At 43.1% G+C, this 24,311-nt stretch overlaps 1 protein-coding gene and 1 long non-coding RNA gene across 8 annotated transcripts in view; one reads left to right on the top strand and one right to left on the bottom strand.

Moving 5' to 3' along the window:
- Positions 1 to 3,276: 3,276 nt before the first annotated feature.
- LOC143821947 (uncharacterized) lies at positions 3,277 to 23,589 on the bottom strand. Of its 7 annotated transcripts, none has more exons than XR_013225986.1 (5): positions 20,873 to 23,366; positions 19,641 to 19,755; positions 15,544 to 15,647; positions 7,009 to 7,122; positions 3,277 to 5,641 (listed from the first exon to the last, which is right to left on the bottom strand). It is a non-coding gene; the product is annotated as an uncharacterized LOC143821947 (long non-coding RNA). The 7 variants fall into 7 exon arrangements; XR_013225990.1 differs by lacking the exons at positions 3,277 to 5,641; positions 7,009 to 7,122 and adding an exon at positions 10,874 to 14,511 and having other exon boundaries at positions 20,873 to 21,032; positions 23,113 to 23,589; XR_013225989.1 differs by lacking the exon at positions 15,544 to 15,647.
- TCF7L1 (transcription factor 7 like 1) overlaps positions 23,585 to 24,311 on the top strand; it is a 59,898-nt gene continuing 59,171 nt past the window's right edge. Inside the window, exon 1 of the mRNA XM_077306475.1 lies at positions 23,585 to 24,307. Within this exon, the coding sequence (XP_077162590.1) occupies positions 24,080 to 24,307 (228 nt within the window). The 5' untranslated portion in view covers positions 23,585 to 24,079. The remainder of the gene's footprint in view (positions 24,308 to 24,311) is intronic.

Genomic DNA, 24,311 nt, shown 5'->3' with positions numbered 1-24,311 from the left:
GTTGCTGCACTTCGCCGGGGCGGGGACGAGGCAGGAGGCGGGCAAACCCACGCCGCCTATTTGCCGGGATGCTTCAGTTTGAATGCTTGGCCTCCACAAGGAGTTGGTGGCGGCGTCCGTCGAGGGGGACTTCCTGAACAAAGCCGCCATCCCCGGCTCTGTCTGCGGGCATTTCTTTTAAGGCCGGGGAAGGTCAGTTCACCTGTGCCTTTGGCTCCATCCATCCGCCTTGTCTTGACAAGCATAATCACCCCCCCCCCCAGTTCATCATTTGCACGCATTATGTGATCAAAGTAGGAAAATACAGAGCATTGTCTCAAGAGAGCGATTCTGTTTAATTTGGTCCAGAACATATCGATTATTTCTTCTTACCGGCCGTGATATTTTCAGTAGCCCTCTCAAGGTCCGTAATTCAAAGGGATCTCTCTTCTTTGTTTCACATCTCCTTTGTTGGTGGTACGAAGTCATGTCCGACCCATCGCGACCCCATGGACAATGATCCTCCACATCTCCTTAGGGTTCAGCTTTCATTTCCATACATTACCATAGGAAAGACCATTGCTTTGACGATTCTGAGCTTTATAATTCCACTCGTATATGCCACTCCCAGCAAGCTAGCTCGTGCTGGTTCACAACATATAAACATCACGTAGCTTCTAAAACATCTAAACACATTCCCATCGTACAATAAACCTCATAAAAGCATACCCTTACAGTTAAAATTAAATAATTAAGAGGGTGGTAATAAACAACTTACTTCTACCCTATGTACCCATGACCAAGGCATCGGCAGGGTTACAGCACCATATAGTTAGATGGAAAAGGAGGATAGGGAACTAGATGTCCTCCATCCAGGCCTGGTCTAATACTGGGGCCAAGAAGGGAGAGAGGGGACCTCTCAACCTAGCCTCAACCAAATGCCTGGTGGAAGAGCTCGGTTTGCAGCCCCTGCTGAACTCTGAGCTCCGTAAGGACCCACAGCTCTTCAGGGATCTCATTCCACCAGGTAAGAGGTAGGACCGAGAAAGCCCTGGCCCTAGTTGAGGCCAGGCGTCGCTCCTAGGACCATCAGCAGATTCATACCTGCAGAGCACAGTGCCCTGCGAGGGGCATGAGGAGGTAAGCAGTCCTGCAGGTAGGTAGGGCCTAAGCCGCATATAGCCTTTGTTCTTCAAAATATCTTTGTTCTTCAGTAGCTTTCCCAAGTTTGTAAATGCTTTTCTTCCTAGGATTAGCCTTCTCTTCACATCTCCAGCACACTGTCCATTTTTGTTTGTTCTGGATCCCAAGATTATAAAATTGTCCACCATTTTCAGTCCTTGTCCATCAACTGCAAAGACTCTCAGAGACAAATTTGACTTAATTTTTTTCTTAATATTGAGTGAAGCAAACTTTTGCACTTTCCAAATTTAATTTCCTGAGGAGTTTCAACGCATCATCTTTGTTCTCTAACATTGTGTCACCTGCAAATCTTAGTTATTAATTTTCAATCCTCCAGCTGTTATTTCCTCTAATATACTCACTGCATGAGTTAAAAAGATATGCAGATAAAACACATCCTTGTTTTACTCCCTTTCCTAATTTGAGGGAGAAGAAAAAACAGCATCACCACTCCCCAACAGCCCTTTAAGACACTTCACACCTCAGGAAAGAGCAACACCATTACTGTAGGCATCAGAAAGTAAGGCTGAAAACCTCCAGGTAAGGGCTGGAGATCTGGAATGACAGGTGAGTTCCAAGCCTTGCTTTTTCCCAAATTTAGGACTGTTGTTAGAGTAATTGACACAGCAAGAGTGCACCTGATTAAAGAGTAGATGAAAGTTTATTTAGGAATTAACATATTTAATAGGCAAGAAAGGAGACAGATGGGTTCCTGACTACAGAGATAACTACAGAGGTAGGCTCATACCTACTCTATATAGCTGAGAGGGTAAGATTGAGTGTGGCAGTTCTGAGAAGAAGGAGGAAATGGCCCTGAGAGTAGCAATCTAGTAGAAACAGACAAGGAATGAAATGTAACAGGAGAGAAGATGCTGACCTCGCTGTCCTAATTATCTTCTTGCTCTCCCTGCAGGGTCTTCTTTTCTTCTTGGTACACCAGACATTGCCTTTTCCGATGAAGACGCTTCTTTGCCATATTCCTTGGAAATAGGGTTGCCAGCCATTACATGGGGGCTAGAGCTCTCCTGGAATTGCAAGTTATCTCCAGACTACATCGATTGCTTATCTATTTATTTTATTTACTTAAAACAGGTATTCCAGTTCTCCTGGAGAAAATGGCTTCTTTGGAAGATGTAATGCATGGTTTATGTGGCATACAGTTGCCCACTCTCAAAGCCACTGGGAAAGGCACCTTTAAAAACATTAGAGGGCCAATATTATACTTTCAAATAACAGCATACATTATCTCAGCGAAAGATTTATGCGATCTGAAGAGAAACCAGAGCACAGGAGATCCTTTACCCTCCTTCGTCACAATGCCCTGCCCTCTGCTTACTTGAGTGGGGAATTTGATGGACTACCTCTCAAGGATCGACTCTGTATCTGCAATGAGGGTCAAGTAGAGAACACAGAACACATCTTATTTGAGTGCAAGCTGTATAATCATATTCGCACAGGTGCATTAGTACCAATGCTTATAGAATGCCCTCACGACCTGAGAAAGCATCGCCTGCAAATATTGCTATCAGATACAGATAATTTGTTAACTAGCAAAGTAGCAAAATTTGCGTGGCTAGCTTTAAGAATTAGGAAAGAATGGGTCACTCATGTATAGCCATGACAGGTCCACAGAACTTCTTATGTCTTTTGGTTAGCAGATGTATTGCACGCCTCTTAATCTTGTCTTTTGTTTTATATTTTAACAGTTTTATTAGTTTTATAGCATTTATGGCTCATTTTATCCGTGTAAAATAGTCAACGGCTTCTAAATGTTGGCTTTTATGGTGAAGAAGTTTTAAGTTTTATTGTTGATGCATTATCTCAGCTGTTAGTAGCTTAATTTGTTTCAGATAACAACTTCAGCTATGCTATATCCCCATCTATAGAAGTACTCCTCGATCAGGGCATTTGAGTTAGGATTCACCGTCCTGAATCATCAAAACTTACTGGGAAGCTGTGGAGTTAGAACAAAGAGGATGCTTTCATCCATGTACAGAAATGCATTTTTTTCACTAAATATTACCAGCCCCATATATGTAGGGTTAGTAAGAAACAGACTCGTCAGAGGATGTAACTCTTAAAACAGCACTTAAAATTATACCAGGAACCAAACAATTTCATTTCTCCATTGAATGTTTATTTTTTAATCCTGTTTTTTGAAACTGCTCCACCACTTTCCTCCTTTGAGTCCTCCGTGATCTATTTAATTCTAACAAACTGAAGTGAACCATTGTTATTAGACTGTAAATCTTCAGTCAGGGCCTTGAAAAAAACCTTGTGTAGTATTACATGCTTTATTATATTTATTATTTCACAATCCCCCAGTTCCCTGAACAGCAGGCAGTTTCAAGAACACCACTGTAGCATCTATTTCCTTAGAAGATTAGGGTACTAGATATTTACTTTTGTAACATAGCTTATTTATAAATATACACATTTAACATGGTGAGTCAGACAAGAATCTGGACTGTCCCCATCTTTGAGACAGCAACCGTGAATAAAACATTGTTGGTCTTAAAAACTTTGGGCTGCTGCTTAAAATCAACACGACTACCCACCTGAATCTTGCTGTTCTCTCCTTTCCTGTTATTTTAAAGCAATTTCTGGGCTCCCCATTAGATGGCAGAATTGGTCCTAGTAGGCTTCAGTCCTTTGGTTGAACCAATTTTCTTGGCCCTGCAGCATCTCGAAACATTCTTTTTTTATCATTGTAATGAAACTGGGAACCTGAAAGTGACCTCCTTTATATTTAGGTTATACGAAGTGACTTCTGTTTACAATTCTTGCAATAGGCAAATTATGAATGGGAGGGACTGGTTTCTTCCCGTTTGAGCTCCTTACATATCTCTGAATAACTGAATTTCTGACTTAAAGCTGTAAGCTTGGCTAAAGTACTTTGTGTGAAGAGCTTTGAATAATGACTCCATTTGCATTGGCAATTTATATTTCTGTTGACATGGTACTATCTCTCTGTATCTTCTTCCACAGTGGTGTGGCAAGTGACTTGGTGAACCATCTCCTGATATGACCTTTTTGGTCAGCTACTACCTGTTTCTGAACTGTGGAGACACTAAAATTCTCAGCCTGTACAGATTTTTTAAAATCTAGTAGCACCCAGAAATCAACAGCAGAAATGGTAATCTGTTGACGCTAATTAAAAGCTTAAATGAGTTTTTGCTTTCACTTTTGCATCCATGTCAAATGCTCGGGAGTGTCCCAGGACAGCTGCCTTTAGGCCATTAACTGGTATCTTAAAGTGGGTCACAGAATCCCACATGCTGGGTTGCAAGTGGCAGAGGACTGCCGATTTTTTCCTGCCTTTTCAGAGAAACTGCTGCTAGTGTGCGTGCATAGAGAGTAAGCACTGCTGTGCCTCCTTCTTTGCACACATGCTGTGATAAGAAGCAGGATGGCGAAGGAGGTCACTCAGCAGCAAAGAGAATTCCTGCAGGACTCTGACCTTGGTTTGTTCATCACTACAGCATACCTCTGCATGCCCCCTCCATTTGGAGCTTACTAAATGCAGCCATCATTTTCTAGAGACATAACCACACACAGGCAGTACCACAGCATTTCCAGTCCCATTAATACCGTATTTGCCAGCGTATAAGATGACCCCCCCCCCAACATTTCCACTCAAAATATAGAATTTGTTACATTACATTACAGTACTATGAGCCATTATGGGCTGCTAGGTCTATCCCAACTGAAGTGCACCCGGCATATAGGATGACCCCCCCCATTTGGAGGCATGTTTTTCAGGGGGGAAAAGTAGTCTTATACGCCAGCAAATACTGTAAGTTTCGTTTGAATAAGAGTTCATCAAGAAATAGTCATAATAAAAACATTAACAAAAAACTAGCCAATAATAATAAACCCGCTGATAGTAACAGATTGATGCTAACCACGTTTACTTAGAAATAAGCCTCACTTTGTCCAATGGGGCTCACTTAAGCAAGTATGCTTGGGATTCCAGCTTTTGTGCAATGGGACTCACTTAAGCCAGTATGCTTGGGATTCCAGCTTCAATGTGAAGTATGCAATAGTGATTTAACTGACATGACTGTAGACATGGGCAGACAGAGTATTGGTGATAGTGATTTAAAACGGCAGGTGCAAAATGGAATGAAGAGCACCCTCATCATTGCTCGAGCACCACTAAGCCAGAATGAAAATCACATGCATTTTCTTTTACATTTTACATTTAAATTTCATTTAAGTTTTCTAGTTTACTGAACTAGATTGGTGAAAGCAAACATTTCAGCGTATGGTATGTATTACAAAAACACAGCATCTTGTCAGTTATTAATTCCTTTTCCTGGAGGTATGCCAAAGCCTGAGTCTGGGCATTTTTACAGAATTATGTAACACTTTTATTCATGCTAGTAGCATCTGGCACTGTCAACACTGGATGATTGACACGTGAAGAGCTGGAAGTAGGATTCTTTGGCAGGATCAAGACCGAAGCTGAGATGGAGAGCTGAGACAAGAGGGGGGCTGGATAAGTAACAGGCCCCTCATACCTTGAGGCACATTTCATTTTATTGATATTTACACTTGTATTCCACCCTTCCTTGGAGGCTCAGGGTGGATCAGATGAAATTAGAAAATGTTAAAATACAAAGAAATTAAACATATCACATAAATGTTTGAGTCAAATATATAAGGTTTAAAATTACTTAAACGCCGTCTCTTCTTCCCTGAATTAAGAACTTGCTGATCACTTCTTGGAGGGTTTAATTGAGTGCATGGATTTTAGGTAGGGAAGCCAGTGTTTTCTCTATATTATTTCCCATCCCAGCATTTATTTTGAAGGGAGAGTCTATTGCAGATCAGGACCTGAGCCATTTCATTATAATATAACCCCATTACCAGTGTAAAGATGCCCTCCTGAATAGCCCAGTTTTACATCATTCGGAGAATGCCAAGGGAGTGGAAGCATTCCTGACCCCCTCAGTGTGGTCATTCTATAAAGTGAGAATCACAGTGGAGAATTCACATGTATGGGCAACTGTTGTTCTTACCCAGTTGTAGGGTGGCACTTGTGGTAGGCTCTGATTGGATAAGCAAACCTATAATGGTGGAGTATAAGAGGAGAAGATGGTCCTGTAGATATGAGTGTCCAAGGCCTGAAAGATTTTGTATTGAACTTTGAATTGAACCCGGTAACTGATGGGCTGTAAGGGGAGTGACTGCATAATGGGAGTCACATGCATGATCTGCCTAGCTTCTGATAATATCTGTTCACTCTTGGCCATTTAACACCTGCAGACTGACTTTTAGCTTAGTACAGAATCAGATCTTACATTTTAAAAAGAAGGTGATATACTGAATTTAATGTTGTTGTTTTTTTGGGGGGGGGGAGGTAGGATGCTAGTGTGTGATGGGAAGGATAAGCAAAGTTTTTGTAATGCAAATAAAGGGCTTCCTAGAGATGTTTTACAGAAATGGCCCAGTTGGAGAGTGTGTGTTTAACAGGCAGAAGGTATCAGGTTCAATCCTGGCTGACTATTTAAAAGGATCAGATAATAGGTGATAAAAGTCTCATCTGAGACTCTCAAGAACCACTGCCAGTCAAACAATGCTAACTTAGATGGATCAGTGGTCTGACTCTGTATAAAGCAAATTCGTATGTTCATAGACAAAGAGTTCCCAGGAATTTATGCATAGATTTATACCAGTGCAGTAAAACAATACCACAAAGTTCTTGTATGTATATTTCTTATGGAGGGAGCTCCTTTTTCCCACTTCCAACAAAGGACTCGCAACAGCAGTATTCAGGCAGCAGAAACTGTGGATTATTAATCAATCATGACAATTATAAGGAATGTTAGATGTTATACTTACAGTTACGCAAATAAGTTTCCCTTTACTGAATCTTTGTTGATCTCTTACTCTGAATTTTGATGTAGTTTGGCTCTTTATACAAGATCACTGACCCCATGCACTGCCGTGCTTTTGCTTAAAAAAAAAAAGAGAACAAGGAAAAATAGGATTGCCCCTCACATTTCTGACAAATGACCCGAAAACTAAAAACCTAGTCAAGCAATTTAGTTTCCAGCTGGTTGGCAACCTTGCATCAGGCAAAGGAACAAGGCATTCTCAAATGACCTGGTGTTCTCAGATGGAAGGCCTCTTTTATGTGAAATTTCTGGTGATCTTCTCAGAGACCACATAAAATGAAACAGGTGGCCAGGATAGGGTAGAAGATTACAATGCATTATCTCCTGTTGGGACTGCTGCTTGGGAAATTGGCAAACCTCCTAGAGATGGCTCTTGTAGATACCCCCCTCCAATAATTCCCAGTGTACTTTACAATGGTATAAACTGTCCACAGATTTTATGAAGTCAACAGAACATTTCTGTATGTGAAAAGTGTAATAATTGAGGCGCAGTCTCAGTATCAGCAAATCATTAAGTGGTTTAAATATAATGGAAGCTGCCCAGCAAGCTCTCTTTCCACACACAGGCGCCCCCCCCAACTAAACAAGGGGCTGCCTATATTTAATTAAAAGGCTAGCCTGCAAGAAGGTGTTAGGATGGGTTGGGGATTCAAACTAGATTCCCAGCTCTAGACCAGGGAGGTCAGCATCCTTTCATAATTCAAAGGCCCCCCAATGTCAACATTCAGAACAGGAGATCGATAATATAAGGTTTATCATCATCATTATAATTGACACATTGACCTATATAGATTCAGCAGCTCTGACACTGGCTGTTATAAGTCATTAATTAGGAAGCAGCACGCACACGGCCTCGCAACAAGGTATAAATATACACAGCAGGCCTCTGTGCAATTGTTTTAGTGAACTGGCATAAATCTGCAGATGGTTCACACTTGGCTTTCTGGCAACTGTTCACATGTATTACTATCCCTGTAAAACACCTTCAAGCCCTTTAGTCCCATTAAAACCTAACACCCCTCCTACTCCTCCAACATTCTTTATTATAAAGGTGTCATTTTCTTCTTTTTTTAAAGAGCCATATTTGCAGACCCTTGCTCTTGACTACGGCTTTATTTCAGCCACAAACCTTGCAACTCTGTTCGAGAGCAGGGGTGAGGGGAGACTGGGGACATCTTTGACAGCAGCATGAGATGTTACAGGTGTGTAGTCTGGATGTGGCCACAGAAGTGGGCCAAAAGGATCTAGTCCCTTAGCCTGTAGTTTGACACTTGTGGTCCGAGTGAGCCAGATTAATGATTCCAGCTGTAGCACAGAATGCTGGAATGCCACAGTACATAAGTCTTTGTTTTTATTTAAAGTGCATTTTTACAGCTATTTCATCAGCCACTTGCTGTCCCCAGATGTGGGGGAACGTGAGGTATAAACACATAGTAGGGATGCAAACCTCAGGTGGAAGCTGGAGATCTCCTGAAATTACAACCGGTCTCCAAACTACATACATCAGTTATTTATTACTGAAAACATTTATTCTGCTTATCCTGGAGAAAATGGCTGCTTTGGAAGATGGGCTGCATGGCACTCTACATTACAGAGGCCCCTCCCCTCCCCTTGGTACACTGAGGAGCTCCGTGAACTAAAACCCATGCTGAAGTGTCGAAAACATACTCCAGGGCATTTATGAAAACCTATGAGATGGTGAAGTCAGTAAAACATAGTTTCTAGTCAGCTTTCATCGCATCCACAAACTCGCGCCCAAGACTATTGTTTAGGGTAGTTCGGTCATTCATCACCCTCATAGAAGGGTGCCAAAAGAGAGACAAATTGGACATCAGCTCTGAGGCATTTGCAAGCTATTTTACGGATAAAATCTCGACATTCCACCACTTTTGCTACAGAAAAGGAACTAGAGTCCCCTTGGCTGCCTCTGAAGGATACCCTAGACAGCTTCAGATGACTTTCACTGACCAAAGTGGACAGGATACTGACTACAACAAAGCCAACCACCTGCCCCTTAGACCTCTGCCCCTCATGGCTGATCAAAAGGTCAGATGTGAAGATAGGGACCCTCCTCCAGGAGATCATCAACCTCTCCTTCTCAACCAGAGAATTCTCAGAGGGGCTGAAGGAGGCAATGGTCCGACTCTGCTGAAGAGACCATCCCTAGCCCCATGGGAGCCCGCCAACTACTGCCCTGTCTCTCATTTAGCACTTGTAGAGAAGGTGGTGGAAAGAGCTGCCATGGACTGAATGACAGCATTCCTGGAAGAAGCTTCAGTCCTAGACCCAGCCCAATCAGGTTTCCAGCCTGGCCATGGGGTTGAGACAGCCCCGATCACCCTGATAAACAACCTCTGCCATCAGCTAGACTGAGGCAGGTCAGTGCTGCTAATACTATTCAACCTTTAAGCAGCGTTAGACAGACCATGAGCTAATAGCTCGCCACCTTGCTGACGCTGGGATACAAGGGACAGTTCTTCAATGGGTGATCTCACTTCTCCGGGGTCATGGACAGAGGGCAGCAATAGGAGCACCTTGGAGGGCCCATATCAGGTACACACTCCAACAGCTGTACTGGCTACCAGTTGACTACCAGATCAGGCTTAAGGTTCTGGTAATCAGATTCAAGGCCATCTACGATCTGGGCCCGGAGTACCCGAGAAACCGCCTCACTACCTATGCCCTCCAGAGAGCACTATGCTTTGCTAACATCAACAAACTGGTGATCCTTGGTCCCAGAGTGGCTCGCTTGACCTCAAACAGAGCCAGGGCTTTCTTGGTCCTGGCTCCCAACTGGTAGAATAAGCTCCCAGATGACATCAGGGCCCTGCTGGACCTAAAATAATGCAGCAGGGCCTACAAAATTAAGCTGTTCCTCCAGGCTTTCAGTTGAGGCAAGAGAAACTTACCATCAACCAGAGTCCAAAGGCTCTTCTCACCATCAAGCTGCACTCTCAAAAGAAGTTGTTTCTTATATGCCGCTTTTCTCTACCTGAAGGAGTCTCAAAGCGGTTGCTTACTGTCGCCTTCCCTTTCCTCTCCCCACAACAGACACCTTGTGAGATAGGTGAGGCTGAGAGAGCCCTGATATCACTGCTCTATCAGAACAGCTTTATCAGTGCTGTGGTGAGCCCAAGATCACCCAGCTGGTTGCATGTGGGGGAGCGTGGAATCAAACCCGGCTCACCATATTAGAAATCCGCACTCCTAATCACTACACCAAGCTGGCTCTCCTAGTGGCTCTTCTTAAAAAATTCAAAAGTATAAATAGGTGCTTTACTCATTAATATTGAATATAGCTTATTTAAGGCTTACAATTGTTAATTGGCAAAATGCAGAATTAAATACTTCCAGATATCTTTATTTCACTTCCCACCTCAGATTCAAAATTTTTAAATAAAATAAGCTGTAACATCTTTGGCAAAAGAGTAGTGCCACAGAGAAAGCTGATTTACACACTGCCCGCTCACTTGTTAGGTTCGAGGTGTGAGAATTAGGGTCCCTGTCTGGCCTTAAGTTCCCGAAAGGCCAAGGTTTTTGTTTGGGAAAGTCTCTAGCCCCTCATAAATACCAGACAAATTTGCTGCAATGGCTACATGAAAAGACACATTCTTTTTGCTGACAAGATGTTTTGAAAGGATTAACATTCCTAATGCTTTGCCTTCTCACACAGCTGGGGGACAGTTGAACAACCAGACACAAACAGCTGCTAAATCATGATATTTATTTAAATGGTATTAGTAACAAGAATGCAAGCTCTTGGAGTTCGGTTTGCAGAGAAAGCCAAAGTCTAACTACATACCTGTAAAAAAAAAAAAATTCCAGCATCTCTTTCAGCATTACCAGGACTACATCATCTTTACTAAGGAGAGATACTGATCACTATAAATAATATTTGCCAGACCTAGAAGATAAAAGGAAAACATTTCCACCTATTCACTTTGTGGGAGACCCTCAGTAAATGAAACCACCTAAACCTGGGATCCCCTGTGGACACTTTGATAAAAGGCTGTGGGTGCTAGCAGAAAATAGCTGCCCTAGGCTTTGGGCCAATTATAAAATGCAAGGAGGTTCCCCCCAAAACTTGAGAGATTGCAAGACAGAAGGAACTGCTGCCAATTGGGCACTCCCTGTAGACACAAAGTTTCTGTATTCTGATCTTCTGAAACACCTCCTGCAATGAGGAAGTGGAGGGAGGCTACTAGTATCAGCTCTATGCTTTGGGGGACAGACATTCTTTAGTTTCAATTTCCAAAGAAAGGGGAGTGTTTGCTTCCTGGGCAGCCTCAGGGAAACATAAGGAGGCCTGTATCTATGGCCAAGCCAAGCGTGCATGACTACAATGTGTCCACCTGGGAAGACTTCACTCCTTTGCCAGACAATTACTTAGGACAGATGTAGTTCCTTTTTTCTTGTCTTCAAGACACTTTGGACTCTATCTCCAAGACTCATGAATCAAACAGTCACCAAGGAATATACCGGAAGGTGGGTGCCATACTGGGGGATGCTGCCCTAAGCCATGTGAAGCTACTGGATGCTTAATTTTTGGAAGCACTTACGGTTTAAAGATCAGAAGGAGGAAGTTTAGAAGCATTTTATACTGTTGGATAATGGTGCACTTACTTAGAACCCTGATATTAGTTAGTTGCAATTCTATACCTCATTTAGAAAATATCTCTTAATTGCAATTCAATACAGCTCTTTTGCCTGGCATTCCTTAATTAAATGCTTCTGAGAGCATTTGACCTCTCACAAATGAGGCTCTTTTTATGTGTACCCAATAATTCACCTGTACTCAGAAGAAGCTTCAGGAGTCATTTCTCTCCACTCCAGATAGCGGGAATCCTGACCCAGCCCATCCCTGCCAGACTGCCTGTCTCAATAGTAATCCTCCACTAGGAAGACTAAGGGTAGAACATCTGAGTTTGTAGAGGCTGGGCTTAATGGTAGCAGAAAGCAGCTAGGGAAAGGACCTTTATGAAGCTATCTTATAGATCGTTTACGCACTGGGGTTTTCATGCCAGGCTGCAGGCTGGAGTTTTAGTTATGGTAGGTTTCCTCACCTCTTCCTGCACCCACATAGGAGGGAGCTTTGGCCCGGTGCACCTCATCCATCCCCGATTTGTGCTCCTGCACAGGAGCTCAGGCAGTGAAGTTCCCAGTGCGTAAACAGTCATATAGTGAGTCAAATCATTCATCTATATAGCTGTTCTGTCCTACATTGGCAGTGGCTTTCAGGGAAAGAGTAGTCTTTCCCGGCACCTGTTAACATAGATACTTTAACAGGAGATTCCAGGGATTTAATCTGGAATCTTTTATATACCATGTGCTCTGTCACAGAGCCATGACCCTTCCTCTTTGCCTATGTAGACAGGTCACGTTCAAGTTTCTCTGTGCAAGTGCACTCAGCTGGGGAGGGGGGAATACATAACACTGGTGTGTTTGTGTGTGTGTGTGTGTGTGTGTGTGTGTGAACCAGTTGTACAAATTACGAAGACATAAAGTTTGGATCATGGAAGTTAATTGTAAGTTAAAAAGTCCCAACAAGCAGAGACATGTGGGACACCTGCATGGATGGCACAAACAATTTTGCATGGGCTTGGTATAAGGCTGCAGACAGCTCTTTATATCAAGCTGAAGGCAGTCTGGAAAAGGGATAATTGCTTGTGGCAGCTACTCATTCCATAAAACAGGGTTTTGTGTTGATTCAGAAACCTGCAGCACCAGTTTACCAGACACAACAGCGGAACAGCAACAAAAACTGAGTGTGCACTATGCTGTGGGAAGCAAACCCTCTTAGACTGCTTCAGAGCATTAAAAACCTGTCAATATCTCAAGTCCAAGTGCAATAGCAACCCCTGGCTACTGTTTCCACCCTTAGGCTAGAGATGAAATAGCATCGAACTGTGTGGTAGAATGAAGTGCAATACAAACCACAGGGATATGCCTGCATATGAGATAACATGCTACATGAAAATCTATGCAATTTACATGGGTGACATATAACAAACTGCAGTTCGTTTTATCTGATGACACAAAAATGAAGAACTACGAGTGATTCAGGGAAAACAACGATTAAAATCTTTTGATTGAAGAGTATGTTCCTCAGGAGTAATTTGCCATGTAGCCCTAAACACAGCTACACTTTTCTAAGTCTGCTGAAGTTAACAGACTTGCAATGGTGTAACTCTGTTTAGGGTTGCACCATAAACTAGTTTCTAGAAAAGAGTTGCTTAAACAGTTTTACATATTATAATACATTTCTCCAAGGTATCCTGGGCAAGCTGTATGTGTAATCCATAAACAGATCTCCTATACTGTGTGCGTGTGTATGTGTGTGTGTGTTTTAAGATTGGGGATGGAAGCAATCTGAATCAGGACCATGTTATAGGGCAGACAGTGTTCCCCCTCAAGCCATTTTCCAAAGCTGAAGCACATCTCTGCCCCATATCATACCTGTATGTTCCCCCTGCACTACAGTAATAACTTTTGGGGGTTGAAGAAAGGTTCAATTTCCCTTTTTCCTGCCACTATGATTGATATTAAGTCCAAGGGGGCAAAATCACATGGGGGAGAGCTGTTCACACCTAATTTGGACTTCAGAGTCCTCTCGCTGGGGATCCTTCAGTGGGACATGCCAGGGGATTGATTTAAGGCTTTCACACATACAGATTATCCGATTTGCCACTGGGTAATTTACCCCATCAACTGAGATATAATTGCCTAAAGTATGAAGAACTTTGATAAATGTCTTCAGATGTCCTAATGTGTTCTAAAGAAATGGTGTAAGAATCTTTTTAAAAACAAAAAACCTGCCCCTGTAAGTTCTAGAGGTGCACAAGATCTGGGGGTCTTATAACATATTATTATAAGATTTAAAGAAACACCTAACAGGCTCCTGGCAGCCACATTTGGACCCAAAATAATTTGTTATTTGAAACCATTTGAAAATGAGGTATGATTTAATTATTCTTACTTCTTCAGTAGTGGTAGGGATTAGATTCTCCCCTCTCATTTTGAAAGAATCTAAGACAGAGGCAGCAGGGAGCATATTTGCAGGCAGAGAGGTCTTCATGAATAATCATGCTGTATTCTGCCTGAGGTCCTATAGCAAGGACTACCCCACCTTTCTCACTGACCTCATGCTGAGGATCTTCATTAGCAAGAAAAGCATCTGTGACTCAAAACTGAATTAATATTGCAGGGGAGGGGAAAGTACATTCAATTGATTAACAGAGGAGTCAAATATTCTAATAACAGAGTAACAGGGGTCTGGTATTCAGACATCCCAGGAGGGAACTGAGGCTGGGTTTAATTAGCCCCATTGGGGCCCCAATTTGTCAATCAAGAATAACTCCTGACACACCCCCAACACCAAACACTTTTCTTGTTGTTGATGTTCCAGCCTCTACTAGAAGGAGTAGAAATAAACAGCTAAACTGTGCCCCTGGAAAAAAAATCAAAGAGGAAGACAGTTGGTGGAATTAAATGGCTATTGTAGCCAGCAGAAAGGTGCTACATTCTATGGAAGACCTGCTTTCTCTCAAGGAATGTCAGAGCATTTCCGCACATCATTAAAAATAGCATTACGCCAGCTGAGTGGCGTAACGCTACATATAATGGCGCCTCCCAGCCCCTCCTCACCTTTTTTGTTGTCTCACTCTTATCTGCTCCCATTTCACGCTTCTCCCCCTCCACAAGTGCTGGAAATGGTGGAAGAGAGCAACGTGATTTATATACAATTCTCTTCCACCTGTCAATTAGACCAGGCAGCCAATCCGCTTTCTCTATGCTTTAAAGGGCCCACAATGCCCACTATTTTTTAAATCAATAGTTCTCCTTTGAAATGCCTATGCATGTATTCATGGATGAATATTGCTTCTTTATTGCCACCCCTTATGGAATCACGAGTCCTGCTTCTTTCAAAAATATTATTTATTTAGATTTGTATACTGTCCTTTCATACGGCTCTGGGTGTATAAATAAATAAATATAATTTCTGATTGGCGGGGGGGAGCTTAGAGAAGCATACTTTGTGCTACAACTTTGGGGAAATTTTTTTTTGCTTTTGCTTGCACAATTGAATGCCTGTTTGTTGCTCCAGGCAGTTCACTTTAAAAAAATCCTGTCCCTAGGAGAAGGGAGAGGGAGGCGGGTTTGAGAGTGGGACATTGGAGATGGGGATAGCGTTTCTTCACCTCCATACATTTTTTTTTGCTAGGGGCCTGCTGGTTGCTCTCTGGTAGGTAGTGCTACATATGTTGGTGAATCCACTTTTTTGGATTCACTAACTAGCGCTTTAAAATAGAGGCTGTAGCCAGCAGTTTACTGCTCAGATGCTGCATGTTGGTGACATAATGTGGAGGGGCCGGAATATAACAACAACAAATGTTAAGTATCTCACTTTTTGTAAAGGGTGCAGAAATCCCCCCAGTTTCAATGAGACCAGTAGGAGACTCACTCATGTTTTATTACTTACATATTATCAGCATTCTGATCCTTGCTCTGCACAGCTGGGATCTGAGACTTCTATCTTGTTCTTATGTCTGAGATCAAGGAAGAGGCTGGTATAGAGCTGTAGCCCTGTTCATCCACAAGAACAAGACATACACATACAAAGAGATATCATAGAATCATAGAATCTTGGAAGGGGCCATACAAGCCATCTAGTCCAACCCCCTGCTCAACGCAGGATCAGCCCTAAGCATCCTAAAGCATCCAAGAAAAGTGTGTATCCAACCTTTGCTTGAAGACTGCCAGTGAGGGGGAGTTCACCACCTCCTTAGGCAGCCTATTCCACTGCTGAACTACTCTGACTGTGAAATTCCCCCCCCCCCTAATATCTAGCCTATATCGTTGTACTTGTAGTTTAAACCCATTACTACGTGTCCTTAGCAACAGAAAATGTTTCAAAAATGGTTTACAGTGACTATCAGGACACTGAATGTCAAGAGTATTATTCCTCTTCCTCCAGTACTCATCAGTATCTGCAAATATGCATTACAGCTGGGTGTTAAATGCAAAAACTGCCCATGATCTTGGAACTCCATTAAACACAAACAAGAAAAATTGTGACAACAGTAAAGGGGGGAAATAGTATAGAATTCAGGTCTATGTTTTTATAAGGCCAATGACCCAAGTGGGTACTGTGGGAAGAAAGGTTACTCTGTGCTTTTACACAAAACAGCTTTTTCTTAGGCTTCTTATTTTCAAGCTATGTGCAAGTAGCCCCTGCTACTTTTTAAACCTAGTGGTGTCTGATATTTTCAGCAAATGCACTGCAAATTGATTTGAGAGTATAATTTCTTTTCTCACCAAGATTTATATGACATATTTTGACTAAAGTTTTTCCAAAGTAGTCTTTTTTTTGGGGGGGGGGGATTAAAATTGCAAGTATAAATAAAAAAGGACAAAGGTCTTAAAGAACAGGAAATAAATCAGAATTGATAAATATAAATATAAACCACAAATTGTTTCTATTAAAACTTCTGGGGAGAAAGGCCAGACTTTGCCTAGACACTAAAAGTTTATAGTGGTGGGGCCATGTGAATCGTCTTGATGAATGAATTCCAAACCAACAACAAATGATTCTGTTCCTTGTAACTACCAAAATAATCTCCAGAGGCAGGAAGACACAACATACAGAACACAGTGACCTGAAAGCGCCAAGTTGTGTGGCCTTCTGGGAGGCTAGAGGTGAGGCACTGGCACTTTGTGTCTGATCCCCCCTATACCCAAGCTTCCTGCTGCATCCCTGCAGGCATTTGGGAAACGGCAATAAGTTTCTTCTCCCCTGGGAAGGGGTCAGAGTCTACTTCCTAGCTAGAACAGTTGAGAATGTGGTTTATAGACATTCTTCTTATTCCTGAAAAGTGTCTTCCTGCTTGGGGATGCAGTAGAAGCTTTCTGGGGAAGAGGCGAGTTTTAGACTGCCTCTTCTCTCGCAATTGGCAGATAGCAATCTGAAACCTGTATTCCCAGAAGCTTCTGCTGCATCTCAGGGAAGAGACAGCAGGAGACTTATGGGTGGGTGGCAGTTCAGCACACTATTTCTCTTAATTGGGAGGAACAATGCACATCCTGCCCTCCTCCATGCTCTGGGACACAGAAGTTTCTTGGGCAAGCATGTTTTGGAATGCCACATCCCAGCTGAGACAACATAATGAAACCTTTTCTTACAGCCTGTAGACAACAGAAGTTTCAGAGGGGAATATTCAGAACACTACTGGCCAACTGAGGAAAAGGTGGCACTTTTACCATGGGGAATTGCAACCCCCATGATCCTGACAATGGGAAAAAATATCCCTGCTGGTCAGAATGCCATTTCTCAAACTACTGGGGTTCTGGCTTCCCCTTTCCACAGATGTGTGTTCCATAATAGCTCCAGGTACTATTTGAAGGTGGCCTACTTTGCTCCATTGCAGCCTATATAACTCTGAATTTTGTACCCCTGTCCAAAGATGAAGACACCTGGAATAGGTAGATTGTGAGTAGGTGGGCAGGAAGGGATGTGCCAGTATTTGTTGGTGCATCATCAGATCGCATGGAGCTTTAGCTGTAATATACTAAAGTATTTGTCTCTTGTGGCCCTGCCTTGCATACCCAGGAAATTGCTGATTGCCACTGTGGGATGGTAGGTGAATTTCCTCCAGGCCAGGCTGGATTCTGGAGATTTTTGGTGGTGGTGGTGGTGGGATCATTTGAGCATGGGATCACTGTGGGTAGGCAGGTAGTTGTGAGTTCCTGCATCGTGCAGGGGATTGGACTAGATGACCCTGGAGGTCATCTTATTTTGCAAATAAGATATGTCAGAGACCCATTGTATTGACCCATAGTAAAAAACAAACTAGTACCAGCATACCCATTGGGCAAATTCACAAAGCTTCTAATAGTACCATCCAGTTTAAGGCTAACGAGAGCAAGAATTTCTCTTTTAGTGATTATATTTTCTTAAAGGTAGGGAAAGGTGCTTGAAATCTGCCTGACAGAACCAGATATAAATAAATGTTCACTTGATAGGCTAAAAACTTGGAAAGGCACTAAGATGCCAAGGAAGGCTTTTTTGTTTTGTTTCAAGCTAAAGAGCTGTCTTGCTTTTAACTGAGTGACAATATTATAGCATTTGCTTATTTTTTTTAAATTATATTTTAAATCTTAATCTTACCAGTTACATGGGTGATGCTTTCTGTTCCTACGAGGTGAAATAAAATATGCAGATGGGATGAAAATCCACTAATTTCAGGGCAGGGAAGTCAAAAGGACAGATGTTTATAGTAGTGGCAAAAGATGCAACAATCCAGCAGAAACTCTCAGAGAAGTCCATTAAAAGGCATAAATGGGTGGGGAAACCAAGTATGTGTTGCCTTTACAGCATAGTAACCCTGATTGTAAATTATTTTCCTATGCAAATTCTATGAATTTGATCTGGTGAGTCGGGTTTTTTGTTTTGTTTTAGACTATGATGGTGAGTGGGTTTGGCCACCAGAGGGTAGTGATGTATGTTTGAACACCAGGCATTACAATACAATCCTAAGGATACTTTTCTGTGAGTAAGCCTGTTTAATAAGCCAGTGAGATACTTAGACTTGCTTAGATTACTCTTTCAGTATGTTGGCTACATGAAATATGTGTCTTATGAATGCTCACTGGACAAATAAGACATTAAATTATTAATGATGATGAAGAAACATTATAAATTTAATATGTCTACACAGTTTGGCATGACCTACTAACAGCACCATAGTTCCAATATGATAAAAGCTAATAATTCCTATTCCTCCTCCTTATTCAGGAAAGGCTGTTATTGCTTTTGACTAGTCTTTGTCTTAGCTGAGTGTAATTGTAAGAACACTTACCTGGGAGTAAGCGCCACTGATAGACCTGAGTATAATTTTGAGCAGCTCTCAATAGAATTGCTTTCTATATGTTTGCTATTACTGGATGTTGTATACTGTTACATGCTGTTTTTTAGGTATTTTGTATTAATATTTATAAACTACCCTGAGCTCTTGGGAAAGCAGCATCCAATCATTTAAATTAAAAAATAGTCAGCTTTGTACACTGCACATTGACAGTACAGTTGCCCTTATTCAGCATGCCAAACTAAAATATATTTTGCAGAACTTTTGCCAGTTAGGAAGCCGTCGGTCCTAGACACAGCTAGTTTCACGCTTCGTGGGGGGAAATTAAGAGTTTGTTTGCAACTCCAGTGTTCTCTAGTTTTAAAAGGTCATTATGTAGCAGTTTATTGACAGACTAAAGTAAATCTGTGACAAAGTATAAACATTCTCCAAAGTAGCCCAAGGGCATAAATGTATACATTCAATCAAACATTGGAGAGGCTGGTTCTTAGGCTGCTGGTGGAGTGATTTCAATTAAACAGTTCCGGTAGACTCACAGGTGAATTCAGGAGGATGACTGATGACCAGTTTCCAAGCCATGATAAAAAATTAAGCTTTGGCATTCAGTGAATATGGTGTTATGTATGGACACATAACACGGGTTGTGTGAGTGCAACGTCTTGTACCTGCATCGTTGTTTAACGTGTGCTCATGCAAATAGTTCTTTTCTACTCACTTTGTCAAATGCTTGCTTGATAAATCGTTCACAAAACTGTTGGAATGGATAACTCTAGCAGACATTTGGCATCCTGTTTGTCAAGGGCAAATATTTTGCTTGTGTGAAATAAGGCCTGCCAGACAGAACCCAAACAAAAGCAACACATATAAAGGACCCTTATGTTTTAATCAGAAAAAAAACAGTACTTATATATTTCAAATAAATAGTAGGTGTAAGTCTCCAGCGTGTAATTAATATCATGCGGAAAACACATACTTCTTTAGTCTGATTTAAATATGGAAGCTCTTCCAAGGGGTTATTTTCAATATTTTGAGTTTTAATTAACACTAAAAGATGCAAAATACATGCTGCAGCAATCTGGTGCCCTTACTTTGGACAAAATCCCAAACTCAATAGGACTTACTTCTGAGTAATACAAGATACATAGGAATGGGTTATACATGTTTTCTAAGTGAAAGATATTTCAGATCTCTAAAGTACACATTTTCTTAAGTTTGATGAACTGCCCAAAGATCATTAATATTATTTTGCAGTTGTTAAAACCCTGGAACATCGCTTAGGGTGTATTTTCCTACTCCCCTACTTAGTTTACTTTCCATAAGAACCCTATCCCCAAATGCCAGAAGTCTATGCACTTTGAAATTATATACTGGGATAAAAAAATACTCTAGGAGTTCATTAAGAAAGCAGGGAACTGTTTCTAAGTGCTCTGGAGAAATACAACCCTTCATGATAATTTGAAGACTCTTCCTGAGAACATTGGAAATATTTACCTCCCCATAAAAATAATTTAAAATTAAGAAATTAATTTTAGATTAGCTTAAAGCATTTAATGAAATTTAAAACTGATGACAGAGTATCTAATTTCTCTAATATTTTGAGTTCAAACCAGTTTTTCTTGTTCTCACCCAAAAATGCATAGGCTTGTAAAGAACTGTGCTCACCAGAGTGGTTCAATATGCAAAAGGAGACGAGTGGATCTACACACACACAAAACCTCATTCTGAAGTGTGTTTCAAGCTCTGGATGTTTTACACAATAATTTCTGCTGCCACAAACAAAAACAGATTTGTTGGATTTTTTTTATACCCCAAGATATGGTTTTGTTTTTTTTTAAATGTAGAAGTATTCCCTAAATGCAATATGTGTGGGTATTTTACAGTGCTATTAGAGGGAAAGCGGTTGGTACTATGGGAACGTTCAGTGTAAGGGATATTGGTAGTACTCACATGTTTTCAGGCTTGGAATCATAGGCTGTATAACTATTTGGAACTCTTGACTCCATCTCTATTATCCCTTCTTGTGAATCTTAAGTGTTAACTCTTCACTGGACACAACTTTTTTTCCAGTGTACCACTACTGCACATCATATGCTGAGAACAATATGGCCTGTTAAGTGAGTGGAAGATACAATTACTTGTTATTCAATGATTTATTTTCTGACAGTAGTTATTCACCTCCTGGAGCCTTCATTATTTTCTCCCAGATCTTTCAACACTGGATTTAATTTAATCACATTTTTATTCTGTCCCTCCTTCATGGTGTACAGAACAGACTAATAGTTCCCTCCTTCTCCACTGGATGTAGGTTAGAATATCCAGTGGGTTTAATTGTTATTGGGGATTTGAATCTAGACCTGCCTAGTTCTAGTCTGACACTCTAACACAGTGGTTATCAAACTATGTATTGGAACCCCCAAGGGGATCATGACTCTCACAGGTAGGTTGTGTCAGCAGGAAGGAGCAAGAAGAGGAGATTCTGGGAAGCTCAATGGCAAATTTGGTTTGCTTCTGCCTCATGTGTACAGTGATGATGAAAAAGTGTCTTGCTCAGTCATGGTGGATTTTTCTACATCCTAAACATGAAAAACTATAAATTCTGTGATAGCTGATATTTCTGTGCTTTATGTTGCAGAGAAGAAAAATATTGTGTAATTATTTTGCAAGTGGTTCCCAACAGCTGTAGTAAGGTTAGAAATCAGTGCCACTTAAAAAAAAAACATGGGTGGAAGCCACACTGCTCTAACCATTTATAAGCCATCTTACTTACAAACTCCTCATGAAATGTTAGCCCTGCACCAATACTGTGTTCATTTCCATTGTAATTCTAGATGTAAACCAGCTAGGAAATGCTATAGTTTACAGATTCTTAAGCCCATAAAAAGTATCAGTCTCCATATTAATGTAGCAGACCATAGTCTCTGCAATGTGTCCCATTGATGTGAAATGTAGCATTTAAAAAAACTGTCAAAATAACATAGTGAAGGGAATGGCAAGAGAACTGGAAGGAACTGAGATGGGGCTATCCAGGAAAGGGGGAACTGTGCAGGAAAAGGAAGGCCGCCTGGTGAGGAATAGCAGCCAAACAGGGTGTGGAGGTGTGGCATGCAACTGGAGCTCATTTGGAGAAACTTTAGTGGGAAAAAGTTGGTTAAAAATAATGGGTGCCGCTCATGAATTAATGAAGACATACCACACACACCTACATATGCAAAAGGGGAAAAAGATAAACTTGGTCAAAAGATAAACAAGTCCGGAAGGAAGGGGAAAAGATAACTTAAGATAGAAGGGAAAGTAGTCAAAGGAGGAAAAGCAGAAGGGAAGGAGGCACAATACTTGCATAAAGTCCAGCTGTTTCTATTTTCTGGTATCTGCTCTCAGTAAAGTGTGTGCTTGTGTCTTTTAAAGATAGCTGCTAGTGTGTGCAGAAACCTTGGAACAGAACGCTTGTTGTTTCACTGGGGCGGGTCTCTAGGAGTTAAATTTCTGCAGGGAGGCGTACTGGTGGATGCCTCCGGATCCCTCATGCACATGCATGTAAATGGTCACAAAACGCCAATGCCTCGCTCCCCCCATCTCCCTCAACTCCGTTTCTAGTTAGTCAAAATCGACAAAAGCGTTTCAAGTTACAGCAAGTACGACCAGATTAACAGCGCAATTTTATGCATTTGAAAAAAATCCCCCCCCCCCGTTGGATCTTACTGTCAAGTGCTAACCACATTTACTTAGAAGTAATACCAATCAGACTTCGTGGGATTTACTTTTCGAGTAAACACACACAGGCTTGTTGACTCCATGAGGCAGCCGCCTTAGTCAGTTGCGGCAAGAATCCACAGGGAGTCTTATGGCACTTCAAGGGTTCAAGATTTTATAACGACACAAAAGTTTTCTGGGCTAGAAAAGTCCTGCTTTGGATCAAGCACCCCCCTCTAAAGAACATTTCCCAAATCCGACAGATCTGAAGAGGCAGCATGTTGTAGTCCACAAATACTTCTGCGCTAACAGAACTTTCGTTCGGTCTCGAAAGTGCCCCAAAGAGTCCTGTTTAGACTTGTTCGCTCACTGCAATCTTTGTGCGCCGTTTACCCAACTGGCAGCGCCATCCTAAACAGGCTCACGCCTTTCTACAGCCCGTGGGGCCACTCTGGGCGCGACTCCGTTTAGGATGACAACCTTGACGCACAATTTACCGAGAAGGAAGGCCCGTGTCGAACTCCGTGGGAATGCACTTCCGAGCAGGACAGCTGAGAAAGCACCCTGTGGAGGGGAGGGGAGGGGGAAAAAGTGGTGTCGCTTTAAAAACACACAAAAAAAGTGGTTGAAAAAAAAAAAGAAGTTTTCGCAAAAGTTACACTCCCACTCCCCCCCCCACCACCCCCGACCAGCCTTGAATGGTGGCAGCAGGGGGAGGGCCCGAATCCAGCTGTGCGACGGAGAGCACGCACAAGCGTGTCCCTGTTTTCCATTTGGGAAGTGGAGGGAGGGGCGGAGGGAGGGCTTGCACTTGAGGCGAGGAGGGAAATAGGCCACAGGAAGCCTAGCTGGGGAGGGGGTCGCGCCTCTCCCCCTCCCCCTAGACAGTGCGCGGGGGGAGGGGTGTCCCTGTTTGTGGCGGCCGGGGGGGGGCGTTCCCCTTTCCCCTCCCCTCCCCTCCCCTCCCCCACGGGCCAGGGTGTCATTTTGCAGCGGGAGCTCCTCCTCCCTCCCTCCCCCTCCACCCCGGCCCCTCGCTCGCATTCTCGACCCTCCCCGGGTGGGCTAAGCAGGGGACCCCGCCGGCCGCTGCCGGAGACTTCCTCGCTGGGCTCGGCCGCTTCCCCGCCGCCGCCGCCGTCGTCCTCCTCCTCCGCCTCAGCCTCTCGGTCCGCTCCTTCTTTCCCGCCTATCCCATCCCGCTCCGGCATTCCCTTCCCTCGCCGCTGAGGAAGCTCCGTGGCGCCTTTCTCCTTCGCAGGGCTGCGGCGGCGGCGGCGGCGGCTCCTCCTCGTCCCCCCCGCGCCGCCGCCGTCGTCGCTTTCTCCGTCCCGAGTGTCAAAACTTTGTTCGGGCGGCGGGACGGGGCTGAGGCGGGAGGCCGCCGGGCTGCGGCAGGCGGGGTGTGGGGAGCGGCCCCCTGTCGTGGCCGCCGCCGCCGCCGCCACGGGACCCCGCCGCACCATGCCTCAGCTGCAGTCGCCTGGCGGCGGCGGGAGTGGCAGCAGCGGCGCGGGCGGCGACGACTTGGGCGCCCCGGACGAGCTCATCCCCTTCCAGGACGAGGGCGACGAGCAGGACAAGGGCGCCGGGGGGCGCGGCTCCGCTCACGGGGACTTGGACGAGCTCAAGTCGTCGCTGGTGAACGAGTCGGAGAACCGCGGCGGCAGCGCCTCAGGCTCCGACTCTGAGGTAA

The sequence above is a fragment of the Paroedura picta genome, chromosome 12, assembly GCF_049243985.1.
Source record: "Paroedura picta isolate Pp20150507F chromosome 12, Ppicta_v3.0, whole genome shotgun sequence".
NCBI classification, from domain to species: Eukaryota; Metazoa; Chordata; class Lepidosauria; order Squamata; family Gekkonidae; genus Paroedura; species Paroedura picta.
This window is presented reverse-complemented; position numbering and strand designations above follow the sequence as displayed.